Source organism: Capra hircus, chromosome 4 (genome assembly GCF_001704415.2).
Source record: "Capra hircus breed San Clemente chromosome 4, ASM170441v1, whole genome shotgun sequence".
NCBI classification, from domain to species: domain Eukaryota; kingdom Metazoa; phylum Chordata; class Mammalia; order Artiodactyla; family Bovidae; genus Capra; species Capra hircus.
The window spans coordinates 88,271,375-88,297,095 of NC_030811.1; the positions used below are offsets into that span (position 1 = coordinate 88,271,375).

The window sequence follows — 25,721 nt, forward strand, 5'->3', positions numbered from 1 at the left end:
CGGGGCGCGCAGGGCGAGGAGGCGGGCACTGAGGGACTGGGCGCGCGGCGCGAGGGGCGGGCACGTGGGGGCGAGCGCGAGGCGGGGCGCGCGACGTGAGAGGGGGCGGGGCGCACGTATCGGCGCCGCGGCCGCGTGACGCGTTTTCAAATCTTCAACCGCCGCAGCCCACTCGTTTTTGCTTTTCCTCTTCCTTCTCCGCGCCCTGGGGCCGGATTCGGCCCCGGAAACCAAGCCGGCGGGTGCGGCGTCTCTACTGCGTGGGTGTGGTGGCCCGCGGAAGGGGAGAGGCGACCGGCGGGTCAACGGGCCTCGAGGAAGCCGAGTTTCCGCCGCGGCCCGGGGCGACACTCTCTCCCGACCCAGCATGTAGGTGCCGGGCGGCTGCCATGAACTCCGGAGCCATGAGGATCCACAGCAAAGGACATTTTCAGGGTAGGAAGCCCTTCCTCCGTTTGCAGTCCCTTTAATCCTTTCCTCCTTTCCTGGTTCCATTGTTGATTCTAAAGAGTTCTCGCCCTGGGTCTCTCTGCTTTTCTGCCTGACACGTGCGTCCTGCTCTGTGGCCTGAAGGAGGCACGGTTCGGGGAGCAGAAGGATCCCGGCCCCTGGAGCTCTCCCGGCTCCAGCTTCGGCCCCAAATTCCTCGTCGTACGGTCGGTTATAAAACGAGAAGACAGTGTGCGGACCCGGGAACCCGCCGGGGCTCCCACAGAGGCTGCGACCCTTGGAGGCTGCAGATCGAGCCTCGGTTTAAAAGCAGATGTGTTCAGGGCTTTTCGCTTACTGATTAAATTGTGGATTTTTGGTCTTATGAAGTTGAAGCAAAGTATTTTATTTCAAACACACCTTTGCTGTTTTCAACATTATAAACAGAAACAAAAGCAAACCTTCGTTTTCAGGCACTTGTTAAGTAGTCCGGCCTCCAAGTGTTTCTTCTTAATATATAGTGTGTAGTGTGTATACGTGGTCTCCTACTATAAACAGATTTGAGTTCTTTAATTTTTAAGCAGTTGTTTGTAGCTCAGATCTGTTTTCAAAAGAAAGAATGAAATGAATGGTGATTTGGTTCTTCAAGTGGACCGTTTAGTCTTTTCAATATACATTGACTCTACCTGAAACTTACCCTTGAGCAGTCAGGAACCTTTGAGGATTAGGTCAGTACCAGTTTTGAGTGTTCAACAGAATGCCAGAAGCTCAGTAAGTATTTGTTGAGTAAATACTCCATGGAGTTTACATCCTATGAAAACTTCGAAATTGGTTTCATACATGCCTTAATGCATGAAACAGGATTAGATGCATGAATATTTCCTGCAAATCAGCTCCTGACATAACAGTATCTGTTTAAAGACTATTTTGTCATTATCCTAAGTGACACTACAGAGGAAATAAAATGTTAATGCTGAATTAGTAGGATAATATTTTTCCCTCTGTGATATGATTATTACATAAACAAATTATTTTTTCAACAGAAATTTTCTGTCTGTGTAAAGCATGATCTAATTCTAATTTTTTAAACAACAGGTGGAATCCAAGTTAAAAATGAAAAAAACCGACCATCTTTGAAATCTCTGAAAACTGATAACAAACCAGAAAAATCCAAATATAAACCTCTCTGGGGTAAAGTATTTTACATTGACTTACCTTCTGTCACCATATCTGAAAAACTGCAAAAGGACATTAAGGATCTGGGAGGGGTAAGTCAAATCCATGGACTTTGATCAAAAAGAAAAATTTTCTAACTTATAGTCATTTAAAATTTTCCTTTTGGGAAAAAAAGGTATAACCATATAGCACCAGGGGCTTCCCTGATGACTCAAAAGATAAAGAATCTGCCTGCAATGCAGGAGACCCATGTTCGATCCCTGGATAGGGGAGATCCTCTGGAGAAGGGAATGGCTACCCACTCCAGTATTCTTGCCTGGAGAATTCCATGGCCAGAGGAGTCTGGAGGGCTATACATTTGAGGGTCACAACGAATTGGACACAACTGAGCAACAAAACACTTTCACTGTTTACCAAGCTTAAATTTTTTATCATCTGTTTATCATTAGTGCAAAGTCATGTAGCTTCAGAAACCTGACAGAACTTTCAGATTTCTGTCTGGTGTAAAGTTCATAGTGTAGAAATGAGACACCTTGTCCTGGAGGAACTGCTGACTGCCTTTTCATTGTAATGTTGGCATGTCCTTCAGGTGGCAGGAGCTCTTTGATTGTGATTATTAGGAAGTTAAATATAAATAAGATGGTATTTACAGAACAAGGGAAACCTGTTTAAACCACAAAGATGTAAAATTTCTTTTGACTGATACAGTCTCAAAAGAATGAATGTCACTAAGGTACCACTTTTGGATAATGAATATGGGAAATGTGCTTCTTTTCTACATTATACATTTGAATAGTAGAAAATTTGGATAAAATTACAAGAATTTTTTTAGAAGTAAGGGTAATACTGGATACATTTTGTCAAGGTTAAGATTTAATTTCCTGATTCTTCCTGTTTCAGAGATTTCTGCTGTACTTTGAGTTTGTCTCGGTTAGCATTTTTTAATAATATGAGTAAATCCTGCCATAATGAGGATAAAAACTTGGAGAACATGTAAGAGGTTTTTTGGAACTATTTAATCTGTCTTTGAAAAGCTATTCTACTGTTTTGCTGTTTTCTTAAAACATTGTCACACACTTGTCATAGTAGTAGCATGTTATCAGAATAACCATATGACTGCATTCCTAAAGGTTATGTTTTGTAACCTAGCACCTTTGAATAAAGGATCCTTGCATTTTAAATAGTAAGTACTCAAGTGTTCAGAGAAGTTAAGTGACTGGCTCAGGGTAGAATCAGCCTAATTTCCAGACTCACATGCTATTGCACCATTCTGTTCCTCTAGAGTCCATGGCTACAGTGGAAAAACTCATTAACCCTGCTGATGTAAATCAGTAATTTTAGATTTATGTTTTTAGCAGTGGAGCTCTTCAAACAAAATCATGTTCAGAAGTCCAATGTATAAAGCCACTGCTCTAGCTAAAAGAACAGTACAGAAGCTCTCATCCCTATAGCAGTTCCTGAGACACTTGCAAGAACCAAATTTTGAATTAACTTATACATTAGATAATAGTTGAGAGTTGGTTTTATCAAATTTTCATCCTAAAATGGTTTGAACTAGGCCAATGACATGAAGAGTATATTTCCCCAGAGCTGTGGATTTTGAACTGAATTTGATTATTCTTTAATTTTTCTTAAAAACTCTTAAATTCTGATCTTCCCAACACACTACGATTTCTGTCCCTGGCACAGTACTGTTTCTATCACTGAAAAAGACTGTTAAGATCTCAAATGTGAACTATAAAGAAACTTTGACCTCCATACACTTAAGTTTTAAGATTCAACTCTAAGAAATAGTTCCATAGATATTCCTTGAAAGGGTTATGCTTACTATTAATTTTTATAATTACCTAAATCCTTTATCCATTTGTAATTTATCCTGCCTCAGGCTGTTAACAGTGTTAGTCTGTTTTAAAATGGTCTGTGCATTTTTTTCTCTCATCTTAATGAAAATATCTGGTTCAGTTGCTCAGTCATGTCCAATTCTTTGTGACCCCATGGACTGCAGCATGCCAGGCTTCCCTGTCCATCACCAATTCCCAGAGCTTGCTTAGACCCATGTTCATTGAGTCAGTGAAAACATCTAAATACACTTTTTATTTGGAGAATACACTTCTGACAGTTAAACACTGAGAGCACATCAGGAAAGTCTGACATAATGGGAAAATATCTTGAATAGTGGAAAGGAAGGCTGCTATTGCAAAACCAACCATGTAAAGGCCCATGTCTAAACACTGGACTAAAATCAGAGAGTTGGGAAAGAAAAGAGATTTAGGGTCAGATACCTTACCATATCATGGACTTGAGGATAAAGTACTTGTTTTTGATGTTCAGTGTAACCTTTGAGTCATTAGAAAATAAATTGTGAGCTTGTACTTTTAAAGACCTAGATTCAACAATAGCTAATAAAGACAAAACTAAGTTAATGGTACAGGACCCAGTATTAAGTATTTTGGTAGATTCAAAAATGAATCTGATACCTAGTCCACCTGCAATTTCTAATCAAGTAGAGATGGCATTGTTACAATTAATTGTTATATAACAGAATGTTAAAAGGGAAAGATTATTTCCAACTGAGGAACCTTGGAGGCCATTGTATGGACACAATTTAAACTCAGCTTTGAAGATTGATTATGATTTGAGCATATGGAAATTCATTCAGAAATTATTCCACCAGTGTTTCCCATATGGTAGCACTATTTAAGATGATAGGGATGCAAAAATTAGATGTAGTCTAATCTTCTAGGAATTCTAAGCCTATAGGAATATCAGACGCCTAAATTAATAAGTTGTAGTATAACATTGTCAGTGCTTTATCAGAAATTATGTAGAAATTGCCATTAGAATACAGAAATGGAAATTATTAACTCTGCCTTTTACAATTTATAGCAATGATAAAGTTTGAGCTGAATCTTGAAAGCCTAATAGGAATATACCAGGGAGAATGAACAAACTAACTAGAAGAAAGAGCATACATAAAATATATGTATGTGTGGTTTGAGCAGCTGTTAATAATAGAGTATGACTTGATCTTGGGATTTAGATGGGGGAAACAGCAAGAAACAATGTTACATTGGGACCAGACTCTGAAAGATACTTTGTTCACTACTAAAGAGTTACAAGAGGTGTAGGAAATGGAAAACCAAAGGAAATGTGGGTACTAGCATAATGAGTCGGACAGGACTGAGCTTCCCTTTCACTTTTTCCTTTCATGCATTGGAGAAGGAACTGGCAACCCACTCAAGTGTTCTTGCCTGGAGAATCCCAGGGACAGGGAAGCCTGGTGGGCTGCCGTCTATGGGGTCACACAGAGTCGGACACGACTGAAGTGACTTAGCAGCAGCAGCAGCATGACAGACATACAAACCAATGCAATAGAAGAGAGAAGCTAGAAATCCTCTCATATAGTCACCTGATTTTCATCAAGGTTGCCAAGACCATTCAATGGGGAAAGGCTAATCTTTTCAACTTATGATGCTAGGAAAACTGAATATCAACATGCAGAAGAATAAAGTTGTACCCTTACTGTACATTATACGATGTAGTTAATTAAAAATGGATCAAGACCTAAAACATAATAGCTAAAACCCATAGAGGAAAGTATTGGGGAAAATCTTCATGATACTAGATTTGGCATTGATTCCTTCACTATCATACCAAAAACACAGACAACAAATGAAAAAACAGATAAATTCGACTTAATAAAAATGAGGTTTTGTGCATCAGAGGACTACTGTCAAGAGAGTAAAAAAGACAGCCCACATAATGAGAGAAAAAAATTTAAATTTTTTTCTGTTTGTAAAATCTGTTGATGGATTAATATCCAAACTATAAATAATTCCTACAATTCAACAAAAATCAACCCAGTTAAAAACTGAGCCAAGGACTTGAGTAGACCTTTCTCTAGAGAAGATATGTATGAATAGCCAATAAGCACAAGAAAAGATGTGCTACATCACTGCTCAGTGCAGTTCAGTCGCTCAGTCGTGTCTGACTCTTCGTGACCCCATGAATCGCAGCACGCCAGGCCTCCCTGTCCATCACCAACTCCCGGAGTTCACTCAGACTCACGTCCATCAGGTCTGTGGTGCCATCCAGCCATCTCATCCTCTGTCGTCCCCTTCTTCTCCTGCCCCCAATCCCTCCCAGCATCAGAGTCTTTTCCAATGTGTCAACTCTTCGCATGAGGTGGCCAAAGTACTGGAGTTTCAGCTTTAGCATCATTCCTTCCAAAGAAATCCCAGGGCTGATCTCCTTCAGAATGGACTGGTTGGATCTCCTTGCAGTCCAAGGGACTCTCAAGAGTCTTCTCCAACACCACAGTTCAAAAGCATCAATTCTTTGGCGCTCAGCTTTCTTCACAGTCCAACTCTCACATCTATACATGACCACAGGAAAAACCATAGTCTTGACTAGACGGACCTTTGTTGGCAAAGTAATGTCTCTGCTTTTGAATATGCTATCTAGGTTGGTCATAAGTTTCCTTCCAAGGAGTAAGCGTCTTTTAATTTCATGGCTGCAGTCACCATCTGTTTTGATTTTGGAGCCCCAAAAAATAAAGGAAAATGTAAAGCAAGACCCCAGTAAGACAAACATGTTGTTTCCTCAAAATGATAAAGAAAGGAATTATCATTATGATGAAGCAGTTCCACCTCTGGGTATATATCCAAAAGAACTGAAAGCATCTTGAAGAGATAATTTATATACCCATGTCCAGAACAGCATTACTCACAGTAACCAAAAGTTGGGGGGAACAGATATTAATAAGCAGATGAATGCATAAATGTGGTTTATACATACAGTTCAGTCGCTTAGTCGTGTCTGACTCTTTGTGACCCCATGGACTGCAGCATGCCAGGCTTCTCTGTTCATCACCAACTCCTGGAGCTTACTCAAACTCATGTCCATTGAGTCTGTGATGCCATCCAACCATCTCATCCTCTATCATCCCCTTCTCCTGCCTTCAATCTTTAACAGCATCAGGGTCTTTTCAAATGAGTCAGTTCTTCGCATCAGATGGCCAAAATATTGGATGTTCAGCTTCAGCATCAGTCCTTCCAATGAATATTCAGGACTGATTTCCTTTAGGATGGACTAGTTGGATCTCCTTGCAGTCCAAGGGACTCTCAAGAGTTCTCCAACACCACAGCTCAAAAGCATCAATTCTTTTCGTGCTCAGCTTTCTTTATAGTCCCACTCTCACACCCATACATGACTACTAGAAAAACCATAGCTTTAACTAGATGGACCTTTGTTGGCAAAGTAATGTCTCTTCTTTTTAATATGCTGTCTAGGTCATAGCTTTTATTCCAAGGAGCAAGTGTCTTTTCATTTCTTGGCTACAGTCACCATCTGCAGTGATTTTGGAGGCCAAAAAAGTAAAGTCTGTCACTGTTTCTGATGTTTCCCCATCTATTGGCCATGAAGTGATGGGACCAGATGCCATGATTTTAGTTTTCTGAATGTTGGGTTTTAAGCCAACTTTTTCACTGTACTCTTTCACTTTCATCAAGAGGCTCTTCAGTTCTTCTTCACTTTCTGCCTTAAGAGTGGTGTCATCTGCATGTCTGAGGTTATTGATATTTCTCCTGGCAATCTTGATTCCAGCTTGTGCTTCTTCCAGTCCAGCGTTTCTCATGATGTACCCTGCATATACGTTAAATAAGCAGGGTGACAATATACAGCCTTGACGTACTCCTTTTCCTATTTGGAACCACTCTGTTGTTCCATGTCCAATTCTAACTGTTGCTTCTTGACCTGCATACAGATTTCTCAAGAGGTAGGTCAGGTGATCTAGTAGTTCCATCTCTTGAAGAATTTTCCACAGTTTGTTGTGATCCAGACAGTCAAAGGCTTTGGCATACTCAGTAAAGCAGAAATAGACGTTTTTCTGGAACTCTCTTGCTTTTTTGATGATTCAGCAGATGTTAGCAATTTGATCTCTGGTTCCTCTGCCTTTTCTAAATCCAACTGGAACATATGGAAGTTCTCTGTTCACGTACTGTTAAAGCCTGGCTTGGAGAATTTTGAGCGTTACTTTGCTAGCATGTGAGATGAGTGCAGTTGTGCAGTCGTTTGAACATTCTTTGGCATTGCCTTTCTTTGGGATTAGAATGAAAACTGACCTTTTCCAGTCCTGTGGCCCCTGCTGAGTTTTCCAAATTTGCTGGCATATTGAGTGCAGCACTTTCACAGCATCAGCTTTCAGGATTTGAAATAGCTCAACTGGATTTCCATCACCTCTTCTAGCTTTGTTGGTAGTGATGCTTCCTAAGGCCCACTTCATTTCACATTCCAGGATGTCTGGCTCTAGGTGAGTGATCACACCATTGTGTTTGGAATGTTATTTAACATTGAGAAGGAATGGAATTCTGTTCCATGCTACATCATGGGCAAACCTTGAAAACACTGTTACATGAAATAAATAAGACCCAAAAAGATAACCACAGGATTCCACTTATATGAACTACCTAGGATTGTCAAGAGACTTCCTTCATGGCTCAGCAGTGAATCCATCTGCAATGCAGGAGATACGGGTTTGATCCCTGGGTGGGGGAGATCCCTTGGAGAAGGAAATGGCAACCCACTCCAGTATTCTTGGCTGGGAAATCCCATGGACAGAGAAGTCTGGCTGACTTCATAAAAGAGTTGGACACAACTTAGTGACTAACCAATGACTGAATAAAAGAGTTGGACACAACTTAGTGACTAACCAATGACTGAATTGTCAGATTCACAGAAATAGGAAGTAGAGATTAAAAGAGATAAAAAAGGCTGGTGGGAGGGGGAAATGGGGAATTACTGTTTAATGGGTACAGTTTCAGCTTACAATGATGATCAAGTTCCAGAAACAGATAGTTCAGTTCACTTGCTCAGTTGTGACCGACTCCTTTCAACCCCATGGACTGCAGCACACCAGACTTCCCTGTCCATCACCAACTCCCGGAGTTCACTCAGACTCACATCCACTGAGTCCGTGATGCCATCCAGCCATCTCATCCTCTGTCATCCCCTTCTCCCGCCTTCAGTCTTTCCCAGCATCAGGGTCTTTTCCAACGAGTTATTAGAACTCTCCTTGTACTTTCTCAGGACTCAAGGCTTAGAATAATACAGCATAGAAATTTAGAAAATATTGAAAATGTTTCAGGTTGACATTTCCTATTGTGCCTAGCATATGAAACAGTTAATGGTTTATATGAGTTCCTTAAAAATATTTTTTTTCCTTTAGCGAGTTGAAGAATTTCTCAGCAAAGATATCAGTTATCTTATTTCAAATAAAAAGGAAGCTAAATTTGCACAAACCTTGGGACGAATCTCTCCTATACCAAGTCCAGAATCTGTGAATACTGCGGAAACCACATCACCTCATCCCAGCCATGATGGAAGTTCATTTAAGTCTCCAGATACAGTAAGTCTCTGAAATATGCTTTGAGACTCTGAAAGGCTATGAATGAGTGAGTGAAAGTTGCTCAGTTGTGTCCGACTCATTGCCACCCCATAGACTCAACAGTCCATGGAATTCTCCAGGCCAGAATACTGGAATGAGTGGCCTTTCCCTTCTCCAGGGGAACTTCCCAACCCAGGGATCGAACCTAGGTCTCCTGCATTACAGGTGGATTCTCTACCAGCTGAGCACAAGGGAAGCCCAAGAATACTGGAGTGGGTAGCCTATCCCTTCTCTAGCAGATCTTCCCTACCCAGGAATCGAACCGGGGTCTACAGCATTGCAGGTGGATTCTTTACCAATTGAGCTATGAGGAAAGCCCCTGAAAGTCTGTAGGATGTTATAATTAAGAGTGGGCTGACAGCAGAGTTCACCTAGGTAGAATAATATGTACATTAAGTGTATCTACATTAAATGTGGCTTTCCAGTTGTCAATAAGGCTGCTGTTGTATAAAGAATGGTGATTTTTTTCTCCTAATAATACTTATATATAGTCCTACTCCAGGGGGCTTCCCATGTGGTGCAGTGGTAAAGAATCTGCCAGCCAATGCAGGAGACACAGGTTCAAGCCCTGGGTTGGGAAGGTCCCCTAGAGGAGGAAATGGCAACCTACTCCAGTATTCTTGCCTGGAAAATTCCATGGACAGAGGAGCCTGGCGGGCTACATACAATACATGGGGTGGCAAAGAGTTGGACATGACTGAGTGACTGAGCACAATCATACTCTGATTCCTAAAATACATCCTTGCATTTAGTGATGACTTATGTTTAGAGTAATTTACAACTAAAAGATGACAGCAGGTCATTTTTTAAAGAAGGAATAGACACCTCTTGTTTGTTTCAGAGCATGGTAAACAAATAGTAGCCCAGGGGCCAAATCCAGCCTGCTGCCTGTTTTTTTTACAGCATGCGAGCTAAGCATGGAGTTTACATTTTCAAATGGTTGGGGGGACATTCAAAAAGAATACTTTGTGACAAGTGGCAGTTATATGAAATTCAAATTTCGTTGTTCATAAATAAAAGTTTTATTGGAATACAGACATACCCATTCGTATAGGTATTGACTGAGTGCTTTACTGCTATAAAGGTAGAGTGGGGTAGTTGCAACAGAGACTATATGGCCTGCAGAGCCATATGAACATGTACTGTCTGGCCCTTTAAAGAAAAAGTTTGCCAACCCCTGGTCTAGATTTACTGACATCACTTAAGTTCAGTCGCTCAGTCGTGTCTGACTTTTTTGTGACCCCGTGGGCTGCAGCACACCAGGCTTCTCTGTGCATCACCAACTCCTGGAGTTTACTCAAACTCAGTCCATCCAGTCAGTGATGTCATCCAACCATCTCATCCTCTGTCATCCCCTTCTCCTCCTCCTGCCTTCAGTCACATCACTACCACTCAGTTGCCAGTAAGTTGTAAGATACAGTGAAGGGTAAATTAAATTGATTTAATTGGTTATGAAAAGCAGAAGAGATTGGGAAAATACTGTTTATCTCATTTTAAAATTGAAATTAATTAAATAATTTTAAATATCATCCCCATCTTACCTCAGCCATTTGGGAAGCAGGGACACCTGGAGGCAGGGAAGAGAAATCACTTGGGGAAAAAAGAGACAAATATATAGAAAAAAAAAATCAAAGAAGAAGAGGCCTAGGAAGCCTCATACATTCTTTCAGTTCATGGTTTTTTTGAGGAACAAGGTTGTACAACAGTGACTAGTTCCAAATTAGTTCCTGCTGATAGCATTTCAACTAATTTTCCTAATGTCTTATTTAAAACTGAAACTGTGTAAGAACCAGTATATCCAGTCTACTCATATCATTAGGTCTTGAGTTAAACTAGAAATTAAAAATGTAAGCTTACATTTAATTACAGGCAGAATCTCAAATCAGTCTATTTTATTTTTACATTGAATAACGTTTACTACAGAACTGACCTTGGATCACATTCAGCTGAGTTCAGTTGCTCTACTTAAAAAAGAAGAAACAAACTTTTTCATCAGAAATCTAATTGCAAACAAAGACCCTAAGGAGATCAGTTTTTACCGTATTTACACTGATGGTTATTAAGACTTGTGTAAATAAAGTATATGTATTTTAAAGCTCATATTTATATTAAAATTTATTTTTAAATTTTATCTACTTGCTTTGCTCATTTTGTCTTTTTAAAATTTTTTCCAGTAGGCACTATGTATAACTATATGTTTGGTTGTTCTGTGGTCTTTCTATAGGTGTGTTTGAGCAGAGGAAAATTGTTAGTTGAAAAAGCTATCAAGGACCATGTAAGTAGGGATTTTAAAAATTCACAGTGTTCTGTTACTTCACTGAAGTGTAAAATAGAGATGTTCCTGAAATCTTCTTTTCCTCAGTTTTAATAGAAAAAGCCTAAATATCAGCATGTGTCTTGTTTATAAGAACAGAATCTGCTTTTCATGAAGAAACACCTCCATCATGTGGCCTTTTAAAGTATTACTGGACACTTCTGAAGCTTGTGGCATTCTGTGATTTAAAACAAAATAATTTCTTGAAACTGTTAACTGTAAGGCTACAGGGTACATTAATTGTCAAAAATATCAGAGTGTATTAATGGTTTTAGAAATTCCAGAAGGAAAAACTGATGTCTTCATTGTTATTGTGTAGGGTCTGTTCTGAATAACCATAAGTGATATTAAACTTAAGTAATATTTTTAATTTAGCTCATTTAAAATAGTAATTTCCTAGAAAATTTATCAAACTTTTTTTTTAACAGGACTTTATTCCTTCAAACAGTATATTATCTAATGCCTTATCATGGGGAGTAAAAATTCTTCATATTGATGGTAAGGATTTTATTACTGTTTTTGAGAGTATTTTCTATAAGTGTCTATCTGTCTCTTGCTTCCTAATTTTAGATAGTGAGAGTTTTAATAGCAAGACATACCTGTAACATTAATTCTTTCATCTAAATTTAGTACAATTTTAAGAAAATAGCAGTGTTTAACTCCAAAGGCAAAAATGCTAATCTTAAACCCTTCTTTCTTTTAAAAAAGACATTAGATATTACATTGAACAAAGGAAAAAGGAATTGTATTTACTCAAGAAATCAAGCACTTCTGTAAGAGATGTGGTATGTTATTTTCCTTAATTTTTAAACTAATTAGAGAAAATGATTAAGCTTGGTTTTTAGTTATGTATCTGTAAACTTTTTTGCCAAATGGAAAATATTACTGCCAGAATATCCTAGGGGTAATCATGTATACTATATGCATGATTCTGTTATCTGAATAAATTATTGCATATCACTTTAGGATTTACTTATATGGTGAAAGTTGTTTCAGGGATGGTGGCATAGTTTTATTTTCTTCTTTGATGGCTGTTGCTGCTAAGTCACTTCAGTCGTGTCTGACTCTGTGCAACCCCATAGATGGCAGCCCACCAAGCTTCCCCGTCCCTGGGATTCTCCAGGCAAGAACACTGGAGTGGGTTGCCTTTTCCTCTTTGATGGCTACAGGAGCCAAAAGAACAGATATTTTTGTTCATTCTGAAGGAAAACACCATGCCTGACATATTGCATGAGAAGCCCCTAATGTGTATAATATACTCCTTTCAGGAACACAAATAAGGAGGCTTACTGATCAAGTTCTCTAATTTCTGTCATATAGTATGACTGTCTGGGCTAACCTCAAAATATTTGTTAAACAAGTGTGTTGGGCATTAATGTCTGTTAGACCTAATGCTCTACATCTTCCCTTTCTTCCCTTTTTACTAGCTTCCTTGACAAAGCCTCTGTATAGAATCATGCCTTCATGATCCTTTAAAACAAACCTCTTCTGTCCTTTAAAACAAATACAGTAAAACCTTCCTTGACCTCACATCCCTACCTACTATGTAATCTTTATATCATCCAGACACTTGACATTTCCACTTTGACACTTCCCATTTGCTTTTCAACATGGATGGTACAAAACTGCTGACCAATTTGGCATTTTAGGTGTGCACTTTTAAAAAACCAGTCATATTGGTCTATGCTACTGTTCACTTCCTCCTTGAACTTATTTTCATCTGGAACTTCTCTCATCCGTTTGCTTTCTCATAGTTCTCATATCTCAGAACATTCTTTGTGGTCTGGTTTTTCTTCACTCAATCGTTAAATGAATCTAAATGGTAAAGAAGTTTTACAGAAGAATGTATATAAAGACATGAAGCCATATGTAAGGTGGCATGTTTGGGGGATTTTCTGTAGTATAATACAACCTGATCTTTGAGTATGAAAGTGATAAGAAATGAAGCTAGAAAGGTTAGTAGGTTTAGATAGGTCTTTGTACGCTACATAGAGTTAGATTTTATTTTTAAGAGTTTGGAACATTACTGAGAAATAACTAATAGAAGAGGAACCTAGTTGGATAGGTATTTTGGAAGGATCCTGCGATAGCCAATTAACGATATTTCCTTGCGAGACCGATCATTTTACTCTCATAGTTCTACCTTTTCTAAAAATGCAGTAGAGTTGGGAATCATACAGTATGTAGCCTTTTCAGATCGGCTTCTTCACTTACGAATAGGCATTTAAAGTTCCTCCATATTGTTTTGTTACTTGATAGCTCATTTCCTTTTGTGGCTGAGTATTCCACTGTCTGGATGTGCCACAATTTACCCATTTACCTTCTGAAAGACATCTTGGTTGCTTTCGAGTTTGGCTGCCTGTGGCACCTTTACAGCTGCAGTTTCTTAACTGGGGTCCACTCTCATGTCAAAACTGGGGGGAAAAAGAGGAAATAATACAGGGATTCCCTTTGTACTCTTTGGACAGCAGGAGCCTCTTTCCTGGCTCTTTGTAGCCAAAAAGATGAGGTTTGTATAGGAGTTACAGCCACTGACTCTGCTATTGCTGCCAGTCTCAGGACTAGAGGTCCATTCTTCAAGAAGCATTGCAAGAGAAAAGAGGGTAGGAGAATAGAAAATATATCCCCTATCCCCTTAAAGATAATTTTGACTTCCTTCTGCAGTATACCTACTTTTGTTTACTTTTAGTCCTCAAGTAGTAGTTCATTGAATTTTGTACAGTTTTTATTGTCATCACTTCATATGGGGAGTGACCATATAGAATATATTCCATCTTGACTAGAATCAACAGGCTAATAAATTTTTTAATAATTCTTTGATGAGTTTATCATCACAAAGGTTTTGCTGAATAAGGGCGTAAAAATAATTAACATGGCTATTTTTAGATTATTCTGTTAACCATGCTTTTTCTTTATTGGTTGATTTCTTTTTGTGAATATAAAAACAATTATAGCTAAAATGCAAGGTATGTGTTGGGTGTACTGTAAAAGTAAGCTTGGGTTACTAAGTTCCATACTGGTGGTTAAGATCTTTAATTCTTGAATGATCTTTGTTTCCTTTCACTTCTTTGGTTGAATTGATTTTTAAAAGCAGCTTTTTCTCGTTTTTTTTTTTCCCCCCATGAAACTACAGTAATCAGCCTTCCTTTGTATAGTTCTTTTTCTATATTTTTTTTAATTTTAAGGATATTGAACAGTTGCAGTACCCATTTTCCCTTTCCAAGCCCAGTGTTTTCACTATATATTTATATTTCCCCCCACTCCAGGGGAAGAGAGTAGGTGTTGGCACTCAGAAAACAAAAAGTAAGTATTTTGATTTTCTTAAGTGTGCATGTTTTGCTAGAAAATAGAACAAACATAAAACATCTACTGAAAAATCATGTAACCAACCCTTTAAATGACTTATTCAGTGGTTCGTAGCCTTTTCCCCTATGGCTGTCTGGTGAAGCCTGTGGGCTTTTGTTAGAATAATTTTTTGTAGCCTACCAGGCTCCTCTGTCCATGGGATTTTCCAGGCAATAGTACTAGAGTGGATTGCCATTTCCTTCTCCACATTATATAACTAAGAAAATAAATTATATTGAAATTCAGTTATCAGAATATTTTTCAGTGTACAATAGTTACATACTTGTTTTTATTACACATTAAAAAGTTCTACCAGATATTATAATTGCTACTGTAATTCAGTTTTTAAATGATGGCTGTAAATGATGCTTTGAAATATTTGTAGTAACTAATATGATATGGAAATGTTTCAACCGGTATCAAAATTAGAAGCACTGCTAATACTACTGTGGTCCTCTTGGTTATGTGCAGAATTGAAGGAAATGTTGAATTTAGGTTAGAGACTAGTGAACATGAAATTCAAATTTTCCTTTTTTTAGCTCAAAATTCTCCTGAATTCTACTTACAGATCCTTTGAGGGATCTATTCAGTTTAAGAATTTCAGAATATAGACAGAGAGTTTGTTATTTTGGAAATGGATTTATAATTATAAGATACCTTACCTGAAGCTGAAAATTTCAAACTGAAGTGAAATGGGTAATGAATACTTAGTTGGATTATTTTAGCCTGAGAAGTTTTGTTAAAAAATTAAAAAAATCCTGGATTTGTAAATACCTAATATCATACTTTATATATTCCCAAGCAGGTAGACTCAAAAAGCCTTTTGTAAAGGTGGAAGATATGAGCCAGTAAGTATCTTGAATTCAATCTGTATGATTTAAAAGGAGAAAATATTTGAATAAAGGAGAAAATCTAATTAAGCTATTTCCACTAATACTCTTAGGTCCCTTCATGTTAGATTTACATGATACTAATATGCATGTGGCACAGTTTCAAAAAGTAGCATTCGGGCAGCAATGGAGCAGACACAGAGAGCAGACCTGTGGACTCGGTAGGAGGAGAGGAGGGAGCAAGGGAGATCTATGGAGAGAGTGACAGGAATTTACAGTACCATATGTAAAATAGATAGCCAGTGGGAATTTGCTGTATGACTCAGGGAACTCAAACAGGGCCTCTGAGACAGGCTGAAGGGTGGGGCTGGGAAGGAGGTCCAGAAGGGAGGGGACGTAGGTGTACCTGTGGCTGATTCTTGTTGATCTTTGACAGAAAACCACAAAATTCGGTAAAGCAATTATCCTTCAATTTTAAATCTTTTAAAAAGCATTAATTACTTTGTGCTTGAGGACTGAATTTAGTTTCAGTAGGTTTTACATAATAATTACTTAAAAATATAGTTTAGAGCAACCATGAGACCATCTCATTTTTCAGTACTTCAAATAACCCTTCTCTGGCTGAATGTAATACCATATGATTTAGAACTATTACTTAAAGATTGCATTTACATTTTTGAAAAAGAAATTATTAGTTACTACTTGGAAATATAAAATCTGACTATAACATGTAAAGTTGATAGTTTTCTTAAACTCATTCTGAACCTCTGTAATATAATCTTAATGCAGACTACAGACATAAGTAAATTAATTCGGCATGGGAGAATTAGATTTCTCTTAACATTCTACTGCTCATTTAGACACATGTGATTAATTCTCTTGGGTACTCACTGAGGTGACAAAGATACATTGAACACTTTTTATTAAATGTGCTTGCTGTGACAGAAAAGTACAATTTAAAATTAGGCCTAGAGAAGCATCAATAAGTAGAAAGACAGCCCATGTTCATGGATTGGAAGACTTCTTATTTTTAAGATGTCAGAACTACCCAAAGTGATCTACAGATGTAGTGCGGTCTCTATCAAAATCCCAATGACTGTTACAGAAAGAGAAAAATCCATCCTAAAATTCATACAGAATCTCAAGGGACCCTGAACACCCAAAGTAATTTTGAAAATGAAGAACAGAGTTGGAGGTCTATACTTCCTGATGTCAAACTTACTACAAAGCTGTAGTAATCAAAACAGTTAGGTACTGACATACAGACAGATGTATGAACCAATGGAATAGAAGAAAGAGCCCAAGAGCAAATCTTTATATGATCAAATGATTGTGGACTAGGGTGCTGAGAGCATTCAGTAGGGAAAGGACAGTCTTTTTAATAAATGGCATCGAGAATACTAGATAGCAGCATGCAGAGAAGAATGAAGTTGAACCCTTACTTTATGCAATATATAATATTAACTCAAAATGAATCAGACACCTAAAACTGTAAAGCTTTTGGGTAAAAAACCATGAGTAAGCTTTATGACATTGGAATTGGTGCTCATTTCTTGGATATGACACTAAAAGCAGAAGCAAAAAGAACTAAATTTCACTACATCAAAATTACAAATTTCTGTGCCCAAAGAACCTAACACGATGAGAAGGCAACCTATGGAAAAGCAGAAGAAAGTTGCAAATAATGTATCTAATAAGATGTTAATATAAAGAACAACAGAAAGTCAAATGTCCCAGTTGAAAAATGGGCAAAGTTCATACATTGATTCAGAGATATACAAATTACCAACAGGCATATGAAAAGTTGTTCAACATTACTAATCGTTAGAAAAATGCAAATCAAAACCACAGTAAGAAATCGGTGAAGTTGCTTCGTTGTGTCCGACTCTTTGTGACCCCATGGGCTGTAGACTGCCAGGCTCCTCTGTCCATGGGATTTTCCAGGCAAGAATACTGGAGTGGGTTGCCATTTCCTTCTCCAAAGAAATCTATTACCTCACAACTGTTAGGATGGCTACTGTTTTTAAAAAGAAAAAACAAGTATTGGTGAAGATGCGGAGATACTGGAACTCTTGTTCACTATTGGTAGGATTATAAAATGGTGTAACCACTAAGGAAAACCATATAGAGACGTCTCAAAAATTCTGAACTATATGATCCATGAATTCCACTTCTGAGTATATATATCCAAAAGAAACACACAGTTTTGAAGAAGTACTTATACATGCGTGTTCAGCGCTACACTATTCACAATAGCCAAGAGGCAGAAGCCACCAAAATTTCTTCATCAACAGATGAATGGATAATATGGTGTGTGTATGTATGTGTGTGTGTGTATATATATATATATATATATATATATATACACAATGGAATATTGCTGTGCTTAGCCTTGCTCAGTCATGTCTGACTCTTTGCAGCCCCATGGACTGTGGCCCACCAGGCTCCTCTGTCCATGGAAATCTCCAGGCAGGAATACTGGAGTGGGTGGCCATTCCCTTTTCCAGTGGATCTTCCCAACCCAGAGATCAAACCCAGGTCTCCCACATTGCAGGCAGATTCTTTACCATCTGAGCCACCAGGGAAGCCCTCAATGGAATATCATTCACCTTTAAAAAGGAATGAAATTTTGATACATACCACAATATGGATAAACTCTGAAGACATTGTGCTTAATAAAATAAGAGGAAATTACTGCATGATTCTACCTAATGAGATAACCTAGGCAATGGCACCCCACTCCAGTACTCTTGCCTGGAAAATCCCATGGCTGGAGGAGCCTGGTAGGCTGCAGTCCATGAGGTCACTGAGAGTCTGACACAACTGAGCGACTTCACTTTCACTTTTCACTTTCATGCATTGGAGAAGGAAATGGCAACCCACTCCAGTGTTCTTGCCTGGAGAATCCCAGGGACAGGGGAGCCTGGTGGGCTGCCGTCTATGGGGTCGCACAGAGTCGGACACGACTGAAGCGGCTTAGTAGTAGTAGTAGTGTAGTCAGATTCATAGAGACAAAGTAGAATAGAATGGTGCTTGTCAAGGGCTGGTGGAGAAGGGAGAATGAAGAGTTACTTATTTTATATATGGATACAAATTTTCAGTTTTGAAAGGTGAAGAAAGCTCTAGATATGAACAGGTGTTAAGAATCTGAAAACATTGTGAATATATTTAATACAACTGAATTGTGTTCTTAAGAACAGTAAATAGTTGGAATCAAGATTGCCGGGAGAAATATCAATAACCTCAGATATGCAGATGACACCACCCTTATGGCAGAAAGTGAAGAGGAACTCAAAAGCCTCTTGATGAAAGGGAAAGAGGAGAGTGAAAAAGTTGGCTTAAAGCTCAACATTCAGAAAACGAAGATCATGGCATCCGGTGCCATCACTTCATGGGAAATAGATGGGGAAACAGTGGAAACAGTGTCAGACTTTATTTTTTGGGGCTCCAAAATCACTGCAGATGGTGCCTGCGGCCATGAAATTAAAACACTTACTCATTGGAAGGAAGGAAAGTTATGACCAACCTAGATAGCATATTCAAAAGCAGAGACATTACTTTGCCGACTAAGGTCCATCTAGTCAAGGCTGTGGTTTTTCCAGTAGTCATGTATGGATGTGAGAGTTGGACTGGGAAGAAGGCTGAGCACCGAAGAATTGATGCTTTTGAACTGTGGTGTTGCAGAAGACTTGAGAGTCCGTTGGACTGCAAGGAGATCCAGTCAGTCCATTCTAGAGGAGATCAGTCCTGGGTGTTCTTTGGAAGGAATGATGCTAAAGCTGAAACTCCAGTACTTTGGGCACCTGATGGGAAGAGTTGACTCATTGGAAAAGACTCTGATGCTGGGAGGGATTGAGGGCAGGAGGAGAAGGGGACGACAGAGGATGAGATGGCTGGATGGCATCACAGACTTGATGGACGTGAGTCTGAATGAACTCCAGGAGTTGCTGATGGACAGGGAGGCCTGGTGTGCTGCAATTCATGGGGTCGCAAGGAGTCGGACACGACTGAGCGACTGAACTGAACTGAAAGATAGTAAATTTCAACTGATTTCTATTGTTTTTTTCAGACTTCAGATGAATTATATGATTTTAAAATATAAGACTTAAAGCATGTTTTCTTTCATCATAAAGATTCTCATGTGTTTGTTTTTTTACTCTTTTAGGCTTTATAGGCCATTTTATCTTCAGCTGACCAATATGCCTTTTATAAACTATTCTATTCAGAAGCCCTCCAGCCCATTTGATGTAGAGAAGCCATCTAGCACTCAAAAGCAAACTCAAGTTAAACTAAGGTTAGTTTTACCTTCAAACAGTTTTTAATCTTTTTAATAAATACTTTAAATAATTCATTTAATGCTGTGGAGGGGGGCGGTGTGTGAGTGATCACTATTAAGGTTTCTCCTTTGGATATTTTAATGCCCCTTTGCTAGATTTAAAGTCTGAATTTTTTTTACTCTGTCACATTTAGACACTTCAGATTGGGGTTTGAGAGGAGAAGCTAAAAAATATTTACAAATAATTAAAATACATTGTTTCTCTTCAGTGATGAGATAATTCTCCTGAATAATCATTAATTCTCATTTTGCTGCTTAATTTCTTAAAAAGAAAAATGGTTAGAAGTATTTGTTTATATAAATCTCTGCAGATTATAGCAGATGCTGTTTAAAGTCTTAGGACTGTAAATTTTTTTTTTTTAAGTATTCCCTGTGTTCAGTAGTTAATCTTTTACCATGTATTTCTATCAGGGTCCAAACAGATGGTGATAAATGTGGTGGAATTCCAGTTCAATTCCAGTTAAAAGAGAAGAAGAAAAAGGGATACTGTGAATGTTGCTTACAGAAATATGAAGATCTTGACATTGTAAATATGATTTTGTATTCAGGGGGTTGATGTTTCTAAAACTATGAATAATATTTGCTGTATAAATTTTAGCTTATTCTTTTGATTGTGGTTGGTAGCTTCGTAATTATGAAGTAGCATATACTTCTTTTTGATAGAATTATCTTAAATTTTAAGAACCCCAAGTGGGGAAGTATATATTGAAAAGTCATTTTTATCCAGTCAACAAATATTTATTGAGCGGTTACTGTGTACCAGTCACTGCTCTGAGTGAAAAGCATCATACGAAAGAGACCAATTCCTGATCCTCATGAAGATTAGATTCAGTGGAAGGGGAGGAAAGAGAGGTAACCATAGGATAAAAGAATAGTGAAGTATAGAGAGAGAACATTAGATCAGTGCTATGAGAAAGCAGGAATAGAAGATGTTGCTGTTTTATTTAGAGTAAACAAGGAATTCCTGATGTGATATTTGAGTAGAGACCTGTGTGACTTTGAGGGGACAGACTTGTGAATATTGAAATAAGCAGTGCAGAAGTGGTAAAGTAAACTGATGGGATCAAAAAACAGATGTTGGTGGACTAAGCAATGGTAGTAGAAGTGATCAGACATGGTGAGACTGTGGATGCAATTTAAGCTGGGGCCAGGAAGGCTTGCGAATTGGTCGGATGTTGGGGGAGAGAGGAGATGACGGGCCATGGCTGTGAAGTGCAGCATTTCAGTCCTTAGCAATTTACAAGTGGGCAAGAGATTACTGATGGGAGGATGAGAAGAAAGTGGAGACTTTTGTTTTTTGCAATAGCAGGAAGAGAAATAGTTGAAAATGTATGTGGGATGAAGAGAAGGTGGGAACAATTACAATTTGTAAACTGATAAAAAAGCAAAATAGCTTTGGATCCAGGCTAGCCCAGGTTTGAATCCTGGCTTCCTGCCTATGTGACTTTAGACAATGCCTGGCACTGTGCTTGTTACATATTAGCTGTTATTGTTTGAATGTTAATTTTTAAAATAATAGGTAGGTCTGTTTTGGTACTTGGTTTTGGTAGAAGATAGTGGGAAAGTTGAGAAAAAGTACTTGAAATATCTGATTCATAAACTACCTCTGTCCTCAGACTCTAAATTCAAGTTTGTTTTATAACGGAAGTTTGTGTCACATTTTTGTGTTCAGTTTATTTAATAAAGGAAGAAAACAGTTTTAAATTATTTTTAATCAGAAGCTGAACTTTCTCAAAAATATTTCGTCTAAGTTTTATCTCAATACACTGAACTTGTTGGCTTTGTTCTTGACCACCCTTAAAATGAAGAAGACTGTCTCAGTACTCTCTGTCATAAGTACTGGGTAGTTGAGATCATTATTTGCTTATCTCAAAAATGTTGTTTTTATTCCCAGCATTAGTTGTACTTTTTTTTTTAATTTATCTTCTAGATTCTTCTTTTGGGTTCCTATATGTTAAATAACATTTCATGTATTTAATATTTTATAAGGTTTACCTAACTTACTACTTGGTGGTAATTATATAAGGATAAAATAATGTAGTAAAGAGAAGTCTTTCCAAAAATATTAGCATACTTTAAATGCTCATTAGCATACTCTAAATGCTCAGTGTTTCTGTTTTTCTTCAGCTTTATTTCATTTTCTGATGTAACTCCCTCATTTTCAGTTCCCTTAAAACCACAAATTCATTAGTACTTGATTCTTCTCATTGGAAAATGGAAGACTGAAAACCAAAGTAGTTTTAGTGGTTTCTGAGCAAATAACTTTTATTCTACTTATTTTAAGTTCTGATAAAGGATATTTCTTTGGAGTAGTTACTAGAAACTTAATTTTAAGGGCAAGAAGATACTAGAAAACCTAAACAAAAAAGCATCTATTACTTTAAAATATAATTATTATATACTTTTTTGTTTTAGCATCTTCTGAGTGAGCAACACAGAAACTTTGCACAGAGTAATCACTATCAAGTTGTTGATGACATTGTATCTAAGTTAGTTTTTGACTTTGTGGAATACGAAAGGGACACGCCTAAAAAGAAAAGGTAATTTATCAACCTTAGTTTTAAGACTATCAGACTATTAAACTAAAAATAAATCCAAAGTTTTCTGTTCTTAGAAGGATTATAATTTCAGGATATAAATATGGTTAATAACTTATTACTTGCACCACCAAAAGTGCTTACCTTAGATTACTTTTAAGGCTCTCTTCTTAACATAGTCGAAAAGAGGAGTTGGCAAAAAATACAAAGAATTGTTTTAGGCTTTGTGAACTACAAGATAGCTATTGCAGCTACTCAGCTTTGCCTCTATACAATGAAAGCAGCCACAGACAGTAAGTAAGTAAATGGGTGTGGCTATGTCCCAATAAAACTTTTATTTGAAAAATAGATGGCACACTAGATAGATTTGGCCCCCCATCTAGACCATCTCCTTAGACTCAAAAAATAGAACTTTTTGTTATTCTTAAGGAGTTCTAAGAAATTCTTCTACTTCTGTTAAATCTTCTTTATACTTTTACTAGATATTTCTGCTCTGCTTGCTGATAAAAGTTGTTTCAGTACCTTTAAGAAACATTAAGTGTGAATACAGTGCTGTTCAATATACAGTAACTGTACATGACAAACTAAGCCTCATTGATTATACCAATAAATCTAAAATTTTAAAAAATGCTTTCATGTGGATATACCCTAGAATTGGTAATAATGCAATAGGTTATTTAGTCCTTATATCTGGTTTTAGACCAATCATAAAGGCATAAAGACTACTAAACATCATATTTCTGTAACATTCAGAATGATTGCTCATGACTGATTAATAAAATATTTGGGGAGGACGCATATCTTCAACTATTAAAACATATATAGGCTACGGTAAGAATGTGGAATTTCCTAAAAACTCATTCTGCAGCAAAATCCTACACTAGTACTTATACATAAACTGGTTATTCCTTAATCAGTATCCTATTACCTGCACAGTTTTTATCTCTACAGGCAAGTCACCTAAACATCTCTGGACTTTCAAAGGAGAGGGTGGTGTTGGACTAGTGTTTTTATATTTTATAGCCTCCATTTGTTCAAGAGGAGTCTTAAGTAAAAGTATCAACAAAATAAGTAGAAAAGGAACCATTCTGGTTTTGAAGGGGCAGTTGGAATTCTGTATTTTTCTTCATTATCTATAACATGTATAACATAAAACATAATTAGTGAGCTGTTGTAACCACATGGCTCAGTGGTAAAGCATCTACCTGCCAATGCAGGAGACATAGGTTCAAGCCCTGGATTGGGAAGATTCCCTGGAGGAGGAAATGGCAACCTACTCCAGTATTCTTGCCTAGGAGATCCCATAAACAGAGGAGCCCGGCAGGCTACAGTCCATGGGGTCACAAAGGGTAGGATATGACTTAGTGACTGAGCACGCACACACAGTACAAAATAGCACCTCAAGAATATTAAGAGGCTCTATGAAGTGGCTTCCCTGGTGGCTCAGACAGTAAAGCGTCTGCCTGCAATGCGGGAGGCCCAGGTTCAGTCCTTGGTCTGGGAAGATCCCCTGGAGAAGGAAATGGCAACCCACTCCAGTACTCTTGCCTGGAAAATTCCATGGACAGAGGAGCCTTGTAGGCTACAGTCCATGGGGTCGCAAAGAGTTGGACATGACTGAGCGACTTCACTCCCTCATGAAGAAGAGAGTTTCAGGTCAAATATGTGTATGAAACTTAAGGACTACTAATTTGTCGTGTTTAGAAGTATGTTACAAGGTTTCTGGTTCATTATAATATAGAACTGTTATATTTAAATATAAATAAATCAAAATATAGAAGTTAAGAAAATTTTCAAGATAATAAAAAAATCAGGAACAGACCCAAATCCCTTCACTGTCATCTTTCTTTGATTTATATGGTCAAAGCAGTTTTAAATACCAAGTTCAAGATACTGCTTGCCTGTGGTAGAAAGTGGAAGAATGTGGGTAAGGAGTGGCACGCTAGAGTTTTCAGCTATATCTGTGAAGTTTCATGACTTCAAAACATCTAAAGCAAATTTGGCTAAAGGTTAAGAGTTCTATATTTTTGTAATGTTTTCTTAATTAAATAAGTTTCATAAACAGGTTTAAAAGATACTCAGAGTTTTGATAGCAATTATTTTAATTTTTTTCTTTTTTTTTCTTTGAAGAATAAAATACAGTGTTGGATCCCTTTCTCCTATTATTGCAAATGTTGTGAAAAGGTCTGGAACTAAAGAGCTGGAATTGCTGCATAATTCTCAGAAAGACTCCAGGGAAAATGTACATATGAGGAAGCAGGGTTTCCTATATAAAGAACCTGTTCAGGAACCTGAACAAAAGTCTGTGTCTTCATCAGAACATTCCCGCCACCATTCTAGTGAACTGAGAGAACTTGATGATAAAACATCTCATAAATGTTCCATGTTAAATCCAGCTGAAAATAACATAAAACAAAATTTTACACCTCTGCCTCCATGTAAAAATAAACAAGAATGCATTCTTGATGTTTCTGAACACAAATTAATTTCAAATGAAAGTGACTTAGAAGTGAAGGTAGATCACTGTCCCTGTAGGCCACAGACATCTATACAAGTTTCTGATTTCAATACAGATGATAGCACATCTCAACAGAAACAAAAGTCAGATACTGTGCTTTTTCCAGCAAAGGATCTGAAAGAAAAGGACCTTTATTCGGTATTTCATCGTAATTCTGATCTGTTAGCAATAAACAGTTCACAGGAGCACCTAACAATTTGGGCAGAAATTCCATCTGAAAGCCCTCATGAGGAACCCAACACGTGTGACATCAAGAGTGTGGATAGTTTGCCTTCTGGTAAAATTTGTCGGAAAGTGAAAATACCATTAGGAAGAAATAAAAAAGAAAACCTGGAACCAAATGTGGAGTTAGATAAGAAAAGAACTGAATTTCTTACAACACAAGAAGAAAACAGAATTTGTAGCTCACCAATACAGTCTCTACTGGATTTATTTCAGACTAGTGAAGAGAAATCAGAATTTTTGGGTTTCACAAGCTATACTGAAAAGAATAATATATGTGATGTTTTAGATATTTTGGAAGAGGAAAATTCAAATCTGTTAACAATGTTTTTCTCTTCCCCTTCAACTTCTACATTTACTGGCTTTTAGATTTAAAATAAATGCCTTTCAGAAGCAATGAAGATCATATTCTTGACTTCTTTATAAATATATATAAAAATTCTTAGTTTGGGGAATGGGGGTTTGCCAGTTTTGTTTACAGAACCAAATGTAAATATTAACAATAAAGGTGATTTTACATTTTTCTATAGAATTGCATACGTATTTTTTTAAATTATGGAATAAACTTGT

The 25,721-nt window shown here is 37.6% G+C and overlaps 1 protein-coding gene across 3 annotated transcripts; it reads left to right on the top strand.

Annotated features, from left to right (window-relative positions):
- Positions 128-25,721, top strand: DBF4 (DBF4 zinc finger). 3 transcript variants are annotated; one of them, XM_005679057.3, is made up of 12 exons: positions 128-435; positions 1,525-1,697; positions 8,831-9,010; positions 11,274-11,324; positions 11,792-11,861; positions 12,072-12,148; positions 14,630-14,666; positions 15,514-15,556; positions 19,704-19,832; positions 20,286-20,400; positions 22,290-22,414; positions 24,542-25,721. In XM_005679057.3, exons 1-12 carry the CDS (start codon positions 390-392, stop codon positions 25,518-25,520), a joined length of 2,025 nt encoding a protein of 674 aa, XP_005679114.2. In that variant the 5' UTR covers positions 128-389; the 3' UTR covers positions 25,521-25,721. The 3 variants fall into 3 exon arrangements, with proteins under 3 accessions (XP_005679114.2, XP_005679113.2, XP_017902797.1); XM_005679056.3 differs by having other exon boundaries at positions 129-435; positions 15,511-15,556; XM_018047308.1 differs by lacking the exon at positions 1,525-1,697 and having other exon boundaries at positions 133-435; positions 15,511-15,556.